This window comes from Bison bison, unplaced genomic scaffold (genome assembly GCF_000754665.1).
Source record: "Bison bison bison isolate TAMUID 2011002044 unplaced genomic scaffold, Bison_UMD1.0 scf7180017864460, whole genome shotgun sequence".
Classification (NCBI taxonomy): Eukaryota; Metazoa; Chordata; class Mammalia; order Artiodactyla; family Bovidae; genus Bison; species Bison bison.
The window spans coordinates 2,516,417-2,534,297 of NW_011495022.1; the positions used below are offsets into that span (position 1 = coordinate 2,516,417).

The 17,881-nt window shown below is 39.5% G+C and overlaps 1 protein-coding gene across 8 annotated transcripts in view; it reads right to left on the reverse strand.

Annotated features, from left to right (window-relative positions):
* Positions 1 to 17,881, reverse strand: part of OSBPL6 (oxysterol binding protein-like 6) — a 154,824-nt gene that overhangs the window by 35,732 nt on the left and 101,211 nt on the right. For 6 of the 8 annotated variants that reach the window (XM_010859762.1, XM_010859760.1, XM_010859761.1 and 3 more), the window contains 3 exons: positions 12,542 to 12,645; positions 7,440 to 7,514; positions 1,599 to 1,764 (listed from right to left, as the gene is read on the reverse strand). In XM_010859762.1, the coding sequence (XP_010858064.1) occupies positions 1,599 to 1,764; positions 7,440 to 7,514; positions 12,542 to 12,645 (345 nt within the window). Of the gene's footprint in view, positions 1 to 1,598; positions 1,765 to 7,439; positions 7,515 to 11,893; positions 11,987 to 12,541; positions 12,646 to 17,881 lie in introns of all 8 variants that reach the window. The other 2 variants (XM_010859768.1, XM_010859766.1) reach the window with 2 other exon arrangements.

Genomic DNA, 17,881 nt, shown 5'->3' on the forward strand with positions numbered 1-17,881 from the left:
TCATAAATCTACGCTGTTACATAAATAATTTAGCATTGTTCTAGTCTAATGACATGATTAGCATCCGGCTAAGACATGATAAAAATGCTCAAGGAGTAAAACAGGTGAAAGAGAGCTGGCCTTACAGAATCTCAGCTGAAAAATCAGTTGAAAAAAAAGGTGGGTGGGGGGAGAAGATTTACTTTAGCTGCTTCAGGATGGTGGAATTAAAGAACTCTCTGGTAGCACATCCTTGCTGATGGTTTGAGAGTATGCATTTTTGTTGACTTCAGCTTTCTCAGAAACACCCTCAGGGTGCACCTCTACCTTTCCCGAGTCACTGGGCTTTTGAATATTAAGGGGGGTGGTACTTGAGACGTTCCACTTAACACACATTTTCAAGAATATTTTATAACCTATTGCCAGCAGCCCCAGAGGAATAAATGTGAAAAATTCATAATAAGGTGTTAGTGACTGAAAACAACACAATGTCTTTCTCCTAAAGATTACAATTTCAAAAGACAATGACTGGGGAGGCACTATTATAAGGTAGAAAATGAATTTCAGTGGCTGAAATTTAGATACTTTAGCATTAAGGGGAGGGAATTAATTTAGGAGCTGTGGCTCTTCCTAGCGAACACGGTCAAGACTGTCCAGTCCACTTGCTCTCCACTCTCCTGCTCTCTGTGCCTGATGACAGCATTTGAGCTTCTGTAACATGACTTACTGAACATTTAACATCAAAAAAGAGACTCCAAGGTGGGCTGGATGTCCACTCCCCTCTAATCTGGACTAGCAGTGAAGGGATAATGTTCCAGACCCAGAGCTGGCCACTTCCATTGCAATCCACTCCACTTGGAGCCCTGAGCTGCCCTGGAAGGGGAGGGGAGAGGGACAGAGTTGTGTGCAGCCTTCCAGCTGTCCAACCAAAGTGCCAGTGAAGCCCCCTTGAACCATTCAGCCAGGCTTCCAGCTGAATACCACAGATGGAGTCCAGCTGATGCCACGGAGGACAGAGGAACTGCTTAGCTGAGCCCTCTTGATTCCTTACCAACAAACTGTAAAGTAAAATCAGTGAGTGCCATTTAATTAAAAAAAAAAAAAAAAAGGTTTCAAACAGAATCTGCTAACTCACAAGTATGTATGACATGATAAAAAAAGATGCTGAATAGTATTGTGGGCTTGTCTGCCTACCATATCTTATTTTTCTCCCTAAGTGTTTGACTCTGCAAATTCAGAGAATAAGTAGACAATCCCGTTACCCTAATATTCTCTGAGTGAAGAAAAAGCAAATTTTATTTTATGATGACCTAAAACCTTAATGTCAGGCCTGAAGGCAATAGGAGGAACATCATCAAAGATAACACCTTTTTAGTCTTTCTGCCTTTACTCACCCTCAATAATACTTTCTTTCCTCAGTCAAAACTGAAACCCTATGATGTGCATTTTCCCAGGAAGCAGTCATCACATCCCACTGTGTTTTATCTATAGAACTGCAATAAGTATATGAACCATTTGACCTTGCCACCATGACCACCTAGACAAGGGTAAGAGAATGAATGGCAACTTCCCATCAAGGAAGAGAGCCACTATAAAGGGCACATTACACTTATTGTTACCTTTCTGTGCAATTAGACAAAATTCTTCTTGAAGCTTTGTATAATCCGTTGAACTTTCCAGAGGGTCTGTGAGGTGGCTAGGGGGGGTCTGAAATTCAATATCTGCACAAAGGTTGGGGTTGGAGGAATGCAAGCGAACTGGGGACATGGTGGCACTGAAAGGAACCTGGAAAGGGAGGACACAAATAATTAAAGAGCAGCAGCACACTGTCCCACAATCTCTTACACAGAAAAGATGTATCCTGTTCTCCAAAACAACAGATTCCTCTCTGATGACACACTTGGAGACAGTACTCATCTACTCTGCAGGTGGTTCGGGTGGGAGGGAATCCCAGTTTCCCGTAGTTGATTTAGTACTGCTACTGACTCACTGGCTGTTCACCGTCACAGGGAGAGACGATGACAAAATAACAGGAAGAAGAGGCGTAATCCCAGACAGGCTTCAGCTCTGAACCCACTGAAACAATACTGGCAGAAAGCAATCTGAACTGTGACCTTCTCTCACAAAGGCTGGGTATTCAAGTCAGAGGGCTCTTTATGCTGACTTCTTTCTGAGCCTGGAGCAAGAATTCACTGAACAGGTAAAAATTCAAGAGGTGCATATACAGAAAGATTCACTTGCTCCACTGTCATTAGATAAAACATAAGTTTAATACTACATATAATAATGGCTTAAAGAGACCTGCAATTAAATTTGAAATTGATTTATCAAAATACATCTGTAAATGAAATATTATATAAATTACTATAGTTACTTTTGTATATGACACACAACTCTGTTATATACATGAACGTGGCTTATCAACTGGCCAAAAAGCATTAAGTAAAATAAAGTCATACTACTATAGATTTTCCCAAATGGCTAGAGGCTCTCTTGCCCTTGGATTTGGGCTAGGCTTCTGATGGGTGGGGGCAAAATACTCCTCCTCTCTCCTTCTAGAAGCTTCTACCTGACCATTATAAAATGCTGTCAGCCAACCATTCTTGGAGAATGAGAACGCCAATTCCTTTTGTAAATCAGATCACTAGTAACCTCCCCTAATTCTTACTACACAGATATGCATTCAATAACCTTCAAGAACCAGACTTAGATGCCTCCATAAGCTGAATTTTGTATAAATTAAAAGCTAATTCACATCCTCTATCTAACAGAAAATACGCTGTAGGAGGAAGGAACCAATATTTCATCTGATGTATAGATATGCTAGAACCTCTTCCTTTCCTCATTTTTTGACTTAGCTGTAAATCTCATGATAGAAAAAGGGAGGCAAAGGGGCAAGAGGGAGCAAGCAAGCATGTGCACAGAAGACATAGAGGATGGAGGGGAGGGAGAGACCCCCAAAAATCTAGCCTGAGCTGCAGTTTGTGGGTCTGGGTGATGGCAGTTGAGACTTAAGAGGGTCCTTAGGATGCAGCTTGGTCCTGGCAAGGAGTTATTTATCTCAAAAGATATTCAGGCTTCCCAGGAAAGAAAGAGGGAATGAAGCTTTTCCTCAGATTCAGCTAAGCTAAGCCTAGTAATCTAGGATATCTGAAGCACTTGTTACCTGGAGACATCAGAGTAACTCTTTCTCATCCTCCATGGGGGTCTTGGCTACACTGGGCTGGGAGGTGTCAACAGCTTGTTTATCTCATTAGGAACTGAATTTCTGACTCTTCCAGAGAATAGATACTAAAGTGCAGATAACCCATTTGAGAAAATGGAGTCCTTGGGTTCAATAATTTGCTGGAATCCTATCCTGGCAACTTTGTGACAATAACGATTGAGGTTTTCTAGGACATCTATAAAGGAATGGGATGATTTATGTAGAAGAATGTTTGAAGATAGATAAAGAAAATTGCTGACCATGACTGTGGTGATGTTAAATCTATTAATAGAAAGAGCAGACAGCCCAGGGCCCTCTAGGAGGGACAGAGAGAGTCCATGGAAATACTGGTGATGAGGAGGTCACGGGTGGAGACTGTGACTTGAGGAAACAGACAAACCAAGGAGTTTGCAGATTTAAGGATGTGGTTTCAGGATATAAGGAACCAGGAGAGCATTTGAGAAAAAGGAATGTAGGTGTTTGATGGTGGAAAATGAAATGTGTTGAGGATCATGTAAAAGGGTTTTATCTGCACTCAGGAACCCTAACACTCCAGGGACTAACACTGTGTAGGAGAGTGCTCTCCTCCCTTGAGTACATAGGGAGAGGCCCGGGTGCAGCGGAGGCCTAGGGAGTCCAGTGAGGACACAGACTTGCTCCTAAGATAAAGGCCTCTCTATTAAAAGTTCAATCAGACGCTGAGAAGAAAAACATGGCAAACAAGGGTGAGAAAGAGAACAGCAGGTATAAGGAAGACACTGAGCATACACAACTCGCAGGGCCCACGCAGACAGTCTTCTGCTGCGGTTACTCCGCATCATGTGCACGGGGGTGCCTGTGGGGAGCACCGAGTGCACTGGGACTCCCAGGGTTCCCCCGTGGGGAGGTGCTAGTGTTTCTCTTTTCCATCCCCCTATTCTGATGGGTCTGGCTGATGGCATAAGTGGGCCATCATGGACATGCGTGCTAAGAATCAACAAGAACAAATCTCAGAAACATCTTGGGTGTACTTATCTTTGGGAGCAATCTCAGCTGCCCTAACACATCTGAGTTGGGCAAGGAGAACAAGTGACTGGAGCCTCCTGGGAGAATTCCAGATAAAAAGCACCAGCAGGATAGGATAGACTCAAAACATGTGGGCTGACTTCCAGATGTTCAAGCTGGTTTTAGAAAAGGCAGAGGACCAGAGATCAAATTGCCAACATCCACTGGATCATGGAAAAAGCAAGAGAGTTCCAGAAAAACATCTATTTCTGTTTTACTGACTACACCAAAGCCTTTGACTGTGTGGATCACAATAAACTGTGGAAAATTCTGAAAGAGATGGGAATACCAGATCACCTGACCTGCCTCTTGAGAAACCTACATGCAGGTCAGGAAGCAACAGTTAGAACTGGACATGGAACAACAGACTGGTTCCAAATAGGAAAAGGAGGACGTCAAGGCTGTATATTGTCACCCTGCTTATTTAACTTATATGCAGAGTACATCATGAGAAACGCTGGGCTGGAAGAAGCACAAGCTGGAATCAAGATTACCAGGAGAAATATCAATAACCTCAGATATGCAGATGACACCACCCTTATGGCAGAAAGTGAAGAAGAACTCAAAAGTCTCTTGATGAAAGTGAAAGAGAAAAGGTTGGCCTAAAGCTCAACATTCAGAAAACAAAGATCATGGCATCTGGTCCCATCACTTCATGGGAAACAGATGGGGAAACAGTGGAAACAGTGTCAGACTTTATTTTTTTGGGCTCCAAAATCACTGCAGATGGTGACTGCAGCCATGAAATTAAAAGACGCTTACTCCTTGGAAGGAAAGTTATGACCAACCTAGATAGCATATTCAAAAGCAGAGACATTACTTTGCCAACAAAGGTCTGTCTAGTCAAGGCTATGGTTTTTCCAGTGGTCATGTATGGATGTGAGAGTGGACTGTGAAGAAAGCAGAGTGCTGAAGAATTGATGCTTTTGAACTGTGGTGCTGGAGAAGACTCTTGAGAGTCCCTTGGACTGCAAGGAGATCCAACCAGTCCATTCTGAAGGAGATCAGCCCTGGGATTTCTTTGGAAGGAATGATGCTGATGCTGAAACTCCAATCTTTGGCCACCTCACGTGAAGAGCTGACTCACTGGAAAAGATCCTGATGCTGGGAGGGATTGGGGGCAGGAGGAGAAGGGGATGACAGAGGATGAGATGGCTGGATGGCATCACCAACTCGATGGACATGAGTTTGAGTGAACTCCGGGAGTTGGTGATGGACAGGGAGGCCTGGCGTGCTGCAATTCAGGGGGTCTCAAAGGGTCGGACACGATTGAGTGACTGAACTGAACTGAACTGAATTTTAGTTTTGGGAGGAGGAATGACAGGGAGTTAAGGGGAACCACTGCAGTCAAAGGAACAGGAGGGCTGAGTCGCCAATGACAAGTCGCTGAGATGTGGGTGAGGAGGCCGAGGGAGGCAGAAATGATTTTGTTAGATCCTGCTAGATGTTGTTCTGCTCCGGTATGGAATTAAAAGTACAGATCCTAGAAGGTTTACGAGTCCCCATTTTCTCTAATTATTCCTGCATACATGACTAAACGTGCCAGCATTGCTCATTAGTTGCTTTAAGTTATTCTTCACCTCTGTCGTCAGGAAGGTGAGCATTAATTCTTCCATCTTTCAAAATCTTTTTCTCTTGCACTTCCAAATAAAAAAAATATAAACCTATTCTAGTCAAATAGGTTCCAATTTCAGTTTTATTATATTCATTATATATTTATCTGCAATTAAAAAATGAACATAGTAGACATACAATCACTTCCCTCATGCCATCTTAGAAATATATTATTTAAGGAAACATTTGTATTTTCATAAAATGACTGACCTTTCCTTTCCATACTGAGATACTGTTCTCTAATAATCAGTTGGATTTTTGAATTTTTAAATAAAAGGTTACATTTAAGAATTTTTAAATTGATTTTACATGTATTTATTGTCAGAATCTGCTACCGTGTCAGTATTAGATACTTTATTCATCTTATTTGAATACATGTGTAAGATAGCCACTAACTGTGAAATCAATTTAAAATATTTCTTTGTTCAAATGTTCACAGAACTGTTTCAGTCACTTCGCTAATAAATTCCAAGTCACTAGTTCATTTCATAATCAAAATCATTTCTGTCTCTCAAACAATCCAGCTAAGTACCCACATATAAATCAAGAGTCAGTCACTAGTTACGAAGCATAAAACCAACAATCCATACACCAATATCCATTCTTCTTGAATGCAACCAAAATCTTTTCATATTTTTCAGCAATTTTAGTCTTAAAATACACCAGCAGCAAGAGCAAGACTATAAATCAAGAAATATTATATAATAGCCAAAAAACTAATGTTTGCTATGAACTCAGAACTCTGTATTTACACAGTTGATAGGATATTATGATTATGATTAAGCACATATTAAGATGTATTTTTATCCAGCATATGGTTCTTATGTTTACATATTCTATTTCATATTCCATGTGGATAGTTCACTATTCTAAGCAAGCTTTGATTATCTGCCTTATATATCTCAATACTTCATCTATCCGCCTAATATCCATACTATTCTCTCTTAAAAAAAAAAAAAACCAAACAAACCAACATCTAGATGTGAATTAAACACCATTTAACTTTGTGGTTTTCTCCTTTCCACACTATATTTTCTGATTTTCAGCTCAATATTCTTTCCAGGAAACAATTTTCCTTTGCTAAGTGTAAGTTTGCATAGCCACTGAGAGAGAGCATCAAAATTCACCTTTTTGTACCCTCTCATTTCTTTATCCTCACATCCTTTTCAAACAGTCACATTGTGACCAAAACAGCACAACTTATGTCTGTAGTAACTGACTTTTCTTAGAAAAACCGAAATCAGTTAGCAAAGGTTCTAAGATCAGGATGGCAAACAACCACACCAAACAAAAACCAACCCCTCCCAAAACCCACACCATGTAAGAAAATCCCACATACATCCTTGAATTTAAACTGTTTCTAACACTGAGAGTAGGAGTAGAGATCTGGATTACATGATAGTTTTCCATTGCAAACCCAAACGCCTGTGTGCGTGAGAGGCCTGCCACGCAGACAGTCAGAGAACATGTGCGAGCTCTGCCAACCCAGGAGGGCTGTGCTGGATGGTCCCGCGAGCAGCACCGTTAGCGCAGGGGATGGCACCAGTAAAGTTTCTCATTCTCTTTAAGCACCCACTGGAGGTTGAAATCCACTCACTGTTGTAGCCACTGCTGCTGCTAGCCTCTGCCGGCGCCGAGTTGTGCTGAACTGGCCCTTCGCAGACGGCCCTTCCTGACAGTGAATGAGAGGAGAGGAGGGAGGAGAAAACACGGGACGGGGGAGGGGGGGATATGGGAGGATGAAAGATAATCAGACAAGGGAGAGGGAGAATTTTTAACTGCAGTTGACTTTTGCTAAATCTTAGCATTGAAAAGAGCTTGAAGGAGCAGTCACGCCATGAAAAGTTTATCATGGCAGACCACCCAAACACTTATATCTATTTGCTGAACATAACCCCTACCCCAAAAGGAGATGGAAAGTTATGAAGAGATGAAGAGCTTATGATTTCAAGGTAAAATCAATGTACCTTTTGTTTTATTCATGCAATGCCATGTTATATGAAGCCAAAAGGCATTCAGTAAATGGAAGCAAAGGAAAAAATAAGTTCAGGGGAAGGTGACTAAATAAATAATATGCAAAGGCTAAAACAAACAGGTTGTAATGAGAGCCTTCTGTTGGCCAGGAAGAATTGTTTGTTTCTTGCTGGGAGGAAAAAGTAAGGGGAAGGATACTAGGAATATTCAACTCCCCACTTTCTCTCCTCCTATAAAGGTCTCTGGGATTCAGTATTAAGAATGGTATTGGGATTTTCTGACTGAAGAATTTTCCAAGGAGGAAGCCAGTCCCCATAGAATAGGAAGGTAAACCTCAATGTCCTCAGAGTTTTGGGACAACACCTATAAAAATCAGCTATGAAAACCTGAAGGCATATGTTTCATTTAGTGATGTGCCAGTAGAAGACTCTTAGAGCTTTTCTTTCTTTCTTCTCTTTTTGGTGGACAGGATTAAGGGATAATAATATTTCCTTCTAATCAACTCAACCGTGCCTGCATTTGACAGACCCTGACTCTTCAAGGTTGTGAGAATTAATTTCAGTTCCAATTAGCTGAAATGTTTTCAGAGTCACATAACAGTCAGAATGAGGGAAAAAAAAAAAAACCCAGCATGGCTGTGTTAGTCTTTTTGGACAACAGAAAAATATTTTAAATTCTTATATCTTCAATTCTCTTCAAATTTTCCAAATTACATTCACATTTCTCTTCCATCTTCACAAATCCTTTGTGTACATATATGTATATGATTATTAAACACAAACACACATACATAATCTGTGTCAGACAAAACATTTCTATACAAAATTTCTTTATGCCTACTGTGGTTAAAAAAAAATGAGAAAGAATGTAGTTTTACTCTTCAGTGTAATTTGAGCATCTGTGAGATCCAGGATGAATGAATGACAACAGATATTTATCTGCTACCCCATACCTCATTCTCTCCAATATCTAGGGACCTAGTATTTAATTCATGCTATTAGCAACACAGGAATCTAGTAGTAATCTCTTCTCCAGCAACCCTTATAAAATAATTCTCTTCTTACCATCCTCCACTCATTTAAAACACAACCAAACTGTTTTATTGCATAATGATGATACCGAGATTTTTATTAGAACCAGAAATTTGAACTTTGGGACACAGGGAATATTTTTCCTAATAGGTAATTCCACAGAGACTTCTAGGACACCTATTGCCTCCAATGAATTACTCAATGGATTCTTGAGCTAGCTTGCCAGTAGCTTCATGTAGAAATGTGGTCCAAATTTTAACATTCACATTCAAATCAATAGTGTACTTATGTAAGAATAAGCAGTCAAACATCTCGTTTAACATGTTCTTCAGTTTTTACTTTTTTGAGGTCAATTTTTTAAATGATCTATTTTATAATTATCTCACTGTATTAAAAATTACAACTACAGAATGCTAAAGACCAAGTTCCATAAAACAAGATCCATAACAACAACAGAAATAACAATGACCACCGCCACCACCACCACAAGATAGTTTAAATTTCCTCCATAAATGGCTGGTGGACTAAACGTTCCAAATGATGGAGAAGATAAAAAACCAGCCATTTACTACAAATAGCCTCTCATTCAGAGAAAATGATGCAAGTAGTGAGATGATTATGAGCTCAAAACAAATACTTGGAACCATGAGATGCAGTTCTAATGGTCAAAAAACATTTAAAACAGGAGGAGGAAATATGCATATTAGGGTGGGAGAAAGTGGTGGGTATATTTAATCCATCACAGCAAAAATAAATGCTATGCTGTAGGTAAAAAACTGATGAGTAATGACATTCATATCAGTCATACTCATCGCTGGCTGATTTTTATGGTTCTCCAGTAAGATATGATGGTGAAGAAACTTCTGGTAACTTCGCAGTGATAGAGAATGAGCATTCTAAGGGGTCTTGGAAGGTCGCTGGTTTGAGTGAGCAGAAAAAGTCTAGGAGTTGTACTAAATTCTGTAGCATTCACCCTACGATCCTTTGTTTTACCAATTCAATTGCAAGTGAGGTTTTTCTGGGAACAATTAACAGCTTACCACCACCCCTTCGTCTATTTATTTCCACTGGAGCTGGAACTAAATTTCCTACTTTTGAAAGTTTAACACTTTCTTTGAGTATGGGGATGAAATGATTTCAATTCTCCCCCAAATGACTGAACTAGAATCACAAGGGCCATTTTGCCACTCTCTGGCAAAATAGAAACAAGGCAACAGAACATAAATGAAACTTTAAGAACAAACAATCAACCCCAAAATGTGATATAAACATGAAAGAAGAATATTGTCCTGCTTTTTGAACAACTGCTTTTGATGATTAAAAAAAAAGAAAAACCTTCATCAAACTCTCCACACAGTGAAAAGCACAGCCTGTGAATGGGAGGGTTATTCAGAGTGGCATTCTGTTTCCTTCAGGAAAAAAGACTCAGTGACTGTGGTGGTCCTCGAAACTGTAAGAAGACAGCCAGTGATACTGTGCTCACTCACTGAGAACCAACCTACTCCAGACCGTACTTGTGAATGGCAAATGTTCAATGGGCTATCTTATAAAACACAGATTGAAATGGTATCTACCCACAACTCTGCATGTTCCTATGATGCTGGCCTTCTCCAGTTTTTCTATTTACAATTAAGGTTCTCTTTCCCTGCCTATGATAACCATAGATACTATGTTTTAAAAACACACACACAAAACTAGACAATCACTTGCTCAAAAATATGGTACTCTGGAAAGCAATTTTAGGCAATTTCCTTGTGAAATCATTTGGCACATTTGTCTCTACAGTATTAATTTTCTGAATAGAAGGGAAAAAACAGAAAAACATACTGAACAAAAGACCACAAAAAATTGTGTTCACACAATGTGGACATTCTAACTAAAAAAAAAAAATCTTTATTGCTTGCAAAAATCTATTTTCAAATTAATCAGATTAGTAAGCAAAGTAACAAAGAATTGGTTATTTACACATTTAGAATTAAAAGAATGTTATCAGTAAAATCAGAATTAAGGAAGAATTATTGTTCTTATTTAAAAGACACTGAAATATTCTAAAAAGCAGTCCTTCTTTGTGTTACAGATTGATTTACAGCATAATAAAAAGAAAAGCAAGATAAGAAGTCTAATTCTGATTGTGCAGGGCAAGAATCCTTTATAATATTAATATATAGTTAGGACTGGAGTGGTAAAATTTCAAGCTTAAAGATTTCAAAGTAACATGAATTTTGACATGAGACGTTGTAGGCTTTTACCATATTTTATATCATTGCAATGCAATGACATAAGAGGATCTTACTTTAAAATTTTTCAACTACTCATATAACTTATTTTAAATGAATTTCAAGGAAATTTATTATGAACCATGAAGACGTTAGTTCAAATTTTAAAAGTGACTGTTGATGGCCAATAATATCTGTTTTTGTAGAATCACAGAATTTTAGAGTTGAAAGGTAATTCAGAGACGATTAATGCAACTCTATCACTTTACCCAGAAGTTCATGGAAGCTCAGACAATTTAACAGAAATAAATGAGATTATACTGCCAGGAAGTCACAGCGATTAGACTAGAACCCAAGTTTGTTCATTTCTAACCTATTGCAGTCTTCATCTCATGTATTGATAGATAAAACATTGGACAAAGGTCATGTATTGATAGATATAACATTGGACAACACTAACACATACAAGGCTCCTTTAAGACTTAGTATATATAAATGTTCATTACAACCCATTTGATTTGTAGTCTAGATTTTTAAGGTGACTTTTTGTTAAAATATGTTTTAATGGTTCAAAGGCCATAATTGAGAATGAAAATGCCACTTGAAAGCCGTATTACATAATTTTAAGCTTTCTTTTAAATTCTTTTTACTTATGTCAAAATAAGAATAGATTTCTCACTATTTTAGATAACATAACTCAGTTTGAGAAGCACTAGCTTTAAAGCAGTTAACAGTTGCTTAAACTTTTAAAGTTCTAAGAACTGATATGTAAATACTAATATTTTTAAAAATATCTATAAATATGAATGAAGGAAAAGTAAGGTCTGTACCTGCAGTTGTATTTTTGTATCTTTGCTGACACTTTTTGTTCTCCATCGTCTTGTGACCCGCTTGTCTTTCTTTGAAATATCTACACAGTTAGCCTACATTGCATAAATAGTTAAAAGCAACAAAGCATTATTAAGTTAACACAGATAATACAGGTATAGACAAAGAGAGCACAGCAAGTTAGTAAAGAATCATTGTTAGATACCTAAAGCAAACCAGCCAGGAGATGAAGGTGCATCTGATGCATAAAGGGTATTAAAAGCAGAGACAAAAACAAAACATCTTTTTCTGCTATACAAAATGAAAATAGGATTAGAGATCTTTGGTGTTTTTCTGCTATAATTGGGTACTTACAGTACCCAAATTATACCTTCATAATTATCATTTCTAATGCAACATAAATGTGGAAGAATGATTCAGATATTCACTTCTAGTTAGTCTGTATTCAAATGTACAACATTTTAAAAAAGACATCTTAACACAATGACACCAAGATTCAAAAAGTTATTAAGAATAGCTCCAGAATATAAGCTAATCTGTATTACAGTTATGTCCCTTTAAATATTGCCTTATATATTCATATAACAATTCAGTAAAAATTCTGAGTGAATATTTTAAGTTCCTTTGACCAGCAGCTATAATATGTTTACCTGCATGTCAGTAAAGTTAGGTGCTGACTGAGTTCTCTGAAGTATTTCCAAATTTTGCAGGAGTTTGCTAAGTTCCACAAGGTTCGACTGGCAGTGTGCAAGGTCTAAAACAGATCAGAAATAAAAATATGTTACAACTGGGCAGGAAGTGGTGGTGATGATAATAACAGGCAGTCTATCCAAATTATGGCAAATACGATCAGGTAGATTTATGTTTAAGGACGATGATACTGGCAAATGAAAGAAAACAGACCCTTCTCTGGTTTAGAACCATAAAACCACTGATAATTTATTGGATGAGTTCAAAACCCACTCTTACAGATGAACAATTAGTGTAGAAAGCTATTAAAAATCTCAGTGAAATTGGGAGATTCTGCTGAGATGGCCTTTGTCACATCAGAAGCACACTCCAGGGAACTTAAGTGGTGGTTCAGTTTTGCTGTTAGGAACGTGTCTACCTGCTGTGAAGGTCTTCGTGTGTAGGACTCAGAACCCCTGCACACCCTACAGAGAGCAGGGCAGCAGCAATACACTAGGGGCCAGGCCCCACCCAGGCGCCACCTCTCAGCAGCATCTGCCCTAGGCTGGAGTCTGGGTGAGCTGTTCAAGTGCTGCTGTGGCTCTCCCAGGGAACTCTTGGCCATCAGTGGCCTTTAAATTCCTCAGGAGAGGAAATAACCTAACAGAGGCGGCAGAAGAGAGTACCGAGGAGGCCAGGACCCTTCCATCACTCCCTCCTCATTTCAGGGAAGGCAGCACCATTATACTCCTCCCATTTCCCCCACGAAGAAAATAAAACAAGTGGCTTGGATGGGTAGGAAATGCAAAAGATAAAGGGAAGGGATGAGAGAGAAAAGCAGTACAAAGAAAGAAGGAAGGGGTTGGAGGGAAGAGGAGAAAGAAGATGGTGAAAAGAGACCTCATTTTAACTTGCCTTAAAACTGCATCCATGAGCATGCTGACAGGGACATAGCCTAACACTACCTATCCATTAAGCATTCTATGTGCTAAATTTTACATTCATTCTTCTTTAATAACTGTGATTATTCTATACAAATGGTGTATGTAGGTAGTATAGAGATCTAAAAATGGGGCTTAAAATCCTTTCTAACAGAATGGAAAGAGAATGGATTTGATTGAAGGCAAAAGGATTAAAAACTAAGGGTTGGGAAAAATTGATTTATTTTAATTTCTCAGCTGTAGTTGTCTTACCTGTTGAGTTGTAACAGTTAATATTTACTCTCTTACCTTCTTAATGAAAGTAGCAACTGAGAAAATTCTATGAAAACCAGAAACTGTCTTTATGGAATATTAATTGCACTATGTCTAATCATTCTTCTAGAGCCTTAACTTGGAACAAGCCTCACCATTTCTTGACACTTCTATCAGGATGGGGAACACATGTATACCTGTGGTGGATTCATTTTGATATTTGGCAAAACTAATACAATTTGTAAAGTTTAAAAATAAAATAAAATTTAAAAAAAATATGGAAGAAATGAAATCCCTGGCAGAATTTTACTCCTTGCCTAGGTGTCTGATTGTACATAAGGATTATAAAAATTTACCCAAGACAATAAAAATACCTTTTTAAAAAATCTCTGGAATTTCATTAAATCAAGATTAAATCTATTTTTAGAATCTGGGAAAAAGGCAAAATTATGCCAATAAAGGACTGTTGAGATAGTTTATAATAGTAAAAAATTGAAAATTTAAGTATATACCGGTTTACTTATTTTCTCATCATCCCTACTTTGTCCTAAAAAGAACTCTATCCAATATTCTGTAATAACCTATATGGGAAAAAAATCTGAAAGAGTGAATATATGTATATGTATAACTGAATTGCCTTGCTGAAAAATAAAAGAAATATGTTATCCAATTGTGCAATAACTAAATTAATTAAGGTTTCCCGATGGCTCAGTAGGTAAAGAATCTGCCTGCAATGCAGGAGAAACGGGTTTGATTCCTGGGTCAGGAAGATCCCCTAAGAAGGAAATGGCAGCTCACTCCAGTATTCTTGCTGGAAAATCCCACACAAAGAGGAGCCTTGTGGACCACAATCCAAAGGGTGGCAAACAGTCGGACACAACTGATGACTACACACTCAGAGCACATCCAAAGTTATCCATTTACTATTTCATTTGGGTACCGCTGGTTAGGAAGACACTAGGCAACCAGCGCAGGGCTAAGCATAGGGAATATAGCAATAAAGTAAGATTTATGGAATTTACATTCTGGTTTAAAGAAAATATATACAATAAATAATCTGTACCTTAAACTATTATGTACCCATTTTAGTGATGGATATACTGGTACACAAGGAAGGCATATAAAATACTAATTTAACATTTTACATCTGTGAGAAAAAATGCTCTCCAAGAGCTAAGAAACCCCCTTACATACTTGAGATATGGATTGACAGACATCCAGACCCATGAATAGCTAACCTCTTTAAGTACTGGAACTATAAATGTTATGGGTTCAAGAAGATGTTACATGATGAACTTCTGAACTGCAACCAACCTCAATGATGGGACTCTCTAAAATGATCAGAATAGACCAAAAACAAAGTGCTGTGGTAGTTCAAGAAAGGGATAGTTACTGTGGTTTGAGGTTGTCAGAGTAGATAACACAGTGGAAACTTTTGTGGGTCTGGAGGACTGATAGAGGATTCAGAAAAACAGGAAGATGGAGAAGGGCAGAGCAGTCACAGCAGGTTGAGAAGAACAGCCTGTGCAAAGGCATGGAGGCAGGAACGTGCAAGGACACTCTGGAGATAGCAAGTTCAATTTGGCCTCTGGAAGGCAAGGTTGAAAGGGTAGGCAGGGCAAGAAAGCTTAAAATTGGATGTGAAATGCTGGGCTAAGTAGTTTGGACTACAGCCCGAGTCCACAGAAAACCACTTGAAGACATTTTTGCAAAAAGTTATTTTAAGAAATAGAGGTCTTGAGGGACTCTATATTTTATGTAGTGAACAAAGATTTGTCTTTGGGACCAGTAAATGTGGGTTGGCTGGAGTCTGTGGGCTGGCTGGAGCCCCAGCCTCTCCATCAGGGCAGTGCATAACTGGGAAGATTCCTTAACCTCCACGCATTTCACTTTCCTCATCTGCAAAGTGGGGGCAGCAGTAATACATATATCTCATAGCCAAGGGCAATGGAATGATGCCCGCTAAGTGCTGGCACCATCTGTGAACACATCCAAGAGCAGCAGGTCCCCAGGAGCCTCTGAGAGCCACGGAGTCACAGAGCAAGAGAGTGAGGTGCGGTACCAGTCAGAGGCCAGTGAGCAAAGACAGAGCATGAGTTAGCTTGGCAGAAATGGAATTCCAGAGGAAGGCAGATGAGGAGGAGAGGTGGGGGCGGGGTGGGTTTCAAAGGAATAACGACCTCAGCCTCCGCGGGATGAACAGGCTGGGAGGGGCAGAGATGACAGAGGTTTCAGGAGTGGTTATGACGGCAGCACCGACAAACACAGGGGAATCCAGGAACTGGGGCGGTTTCCACAGAGGAGACAGAATTGGTTTTTGACAGGCTGAGAAGAGAGTGTGACCAAGTGCATTAATAAAAGTGTCAACAGTGCAGGAAGTGGCTGGGAATGCAGCACACGCTGCGTACAGAGGTCTGAGATACAGACAGTGTTCGACCTTTTTGAGGGAAATACGGTACAGTGATGAAGAGCATACGCTCCGGAGTCAGACCGTGAGTCTGAATCCCAGCTCCACCGTCACTAGCTGTGTCAACTTGGTTAAAGTGACCTGACTTCTCTGAGCCTATGTTTTCTCACCTGTAAAGCAGCACTGAGAGGATTAAATGAGTCAATGCAAATAAAACCCCTAGAACAGCATCTGCTGCACAAAACGTGACCCATCCTATCAACTGCCACCACGACCACTACCATCTTATCATCACTATCGTCATAATAATAGAGACTGCGGCTGGAAGCGTGCCTGTTGTTTCGGAAGCGCTGAGCATAGTCACTGGAATCAAGCTGATCTGGGTTAGCCCTGCACTCTGCCAAGTACTTGCTGTGTAACATGGACAAGTTACTCGACCTCTCTGAGCTGTGGTTTTCCTATTTAGAAAAATATGGCTCATAATTCCTGCTTGGTACTATTGTGAAAACGTATAAAAGACCACATATGTAAAGTACTTAACTCCGTGCCCGACCCACATGAGCACTCAATAAACTGTGCTTATTATTACTGAAGCTAAAAGCAGAATACTCAATCTTGACCATCCCTACAACCAAGGCTGACCAGAGTAGAATCCCAGTGAAACAGAGGAGGAACAACTGGAAAAAAAGGGAAAACTTCACAGGACCTAAAAGCGGAGGCCCATTAGACAAGGTCTTGCAGGGCGGGTCAGAGGACGAGGCTTGAGAACACAGCAGAAATCAGATGGCCTCTTGTTGCCAAGAACACTTTTGTCATAGAGTCATAAGGGCCAAGTCAACTTAGGGGAGAGAAGCTGGAGTCTACAAGCAGGAAGAAGGGAAGTGGGAAAGACTTAGGTTGTTCCCAAGAGAAGAGATCATTCCTCCACTAAATCCTGAAGAAGACAATGGCAGGACAAGGACACAGGTGGAGAGGTCAGGATGGGGAGAAAGGAGGGTCACCCCCAAGGCTGGCAAAAGGGCACAGGGATGGGCCACAGAGTATTTAGAAGCACGCAGAGAGACAGAGACATCCCCCACCAGTCACGGGCTTCTTGGCATCAAGGCCAATATCTATTTTGGCCACATGAATGCACTTTTGTCCTGGTGGACAGTCTCCATCTTTTCAACAACGCTGGTGGCCAGGTTGAATGCCACAAGCATGTACAAGGAGGCAAAAAGTAGAGGAGAGGCTGACTGTCTGGCACAGCCAAAGAGGCGAGCGAGTCTTCAGTATGTAGGACAGTGAGTTCAGCTTCTTCCCCAACCTGAAGTTCATAAAGGTAAGTAATATTTGTGTGTTTTGTGTATACAATCAAATAAAACCATTTCAATGGAATGTTAATTTGACACACTTAATGAATATAACATCCCCCTCAAAGTCATATTTTTCACATAAATATTGAGCTTGGGATGTGGAGAGAACTAATAAAAATGCCGCAGACTTTGACTTCACGCATGTGTAGAGCAAAAAAAAATTTGTTTTGGTCAGGGCATGAACACAGATCACCAAATTTCAATTTTTCTAAGTGAGGTCATAAAATAATGTAACATTTCACCATAACTTTATAAAGGAAAAAATTTAATATTAAAAAAAGAGTTAGGCTGAATATTGCCTAAAAATAATTTAAAAATTAAATCAATTTAGATTTATTAAATACCTGTTATTCTTTTTTCTTTTCG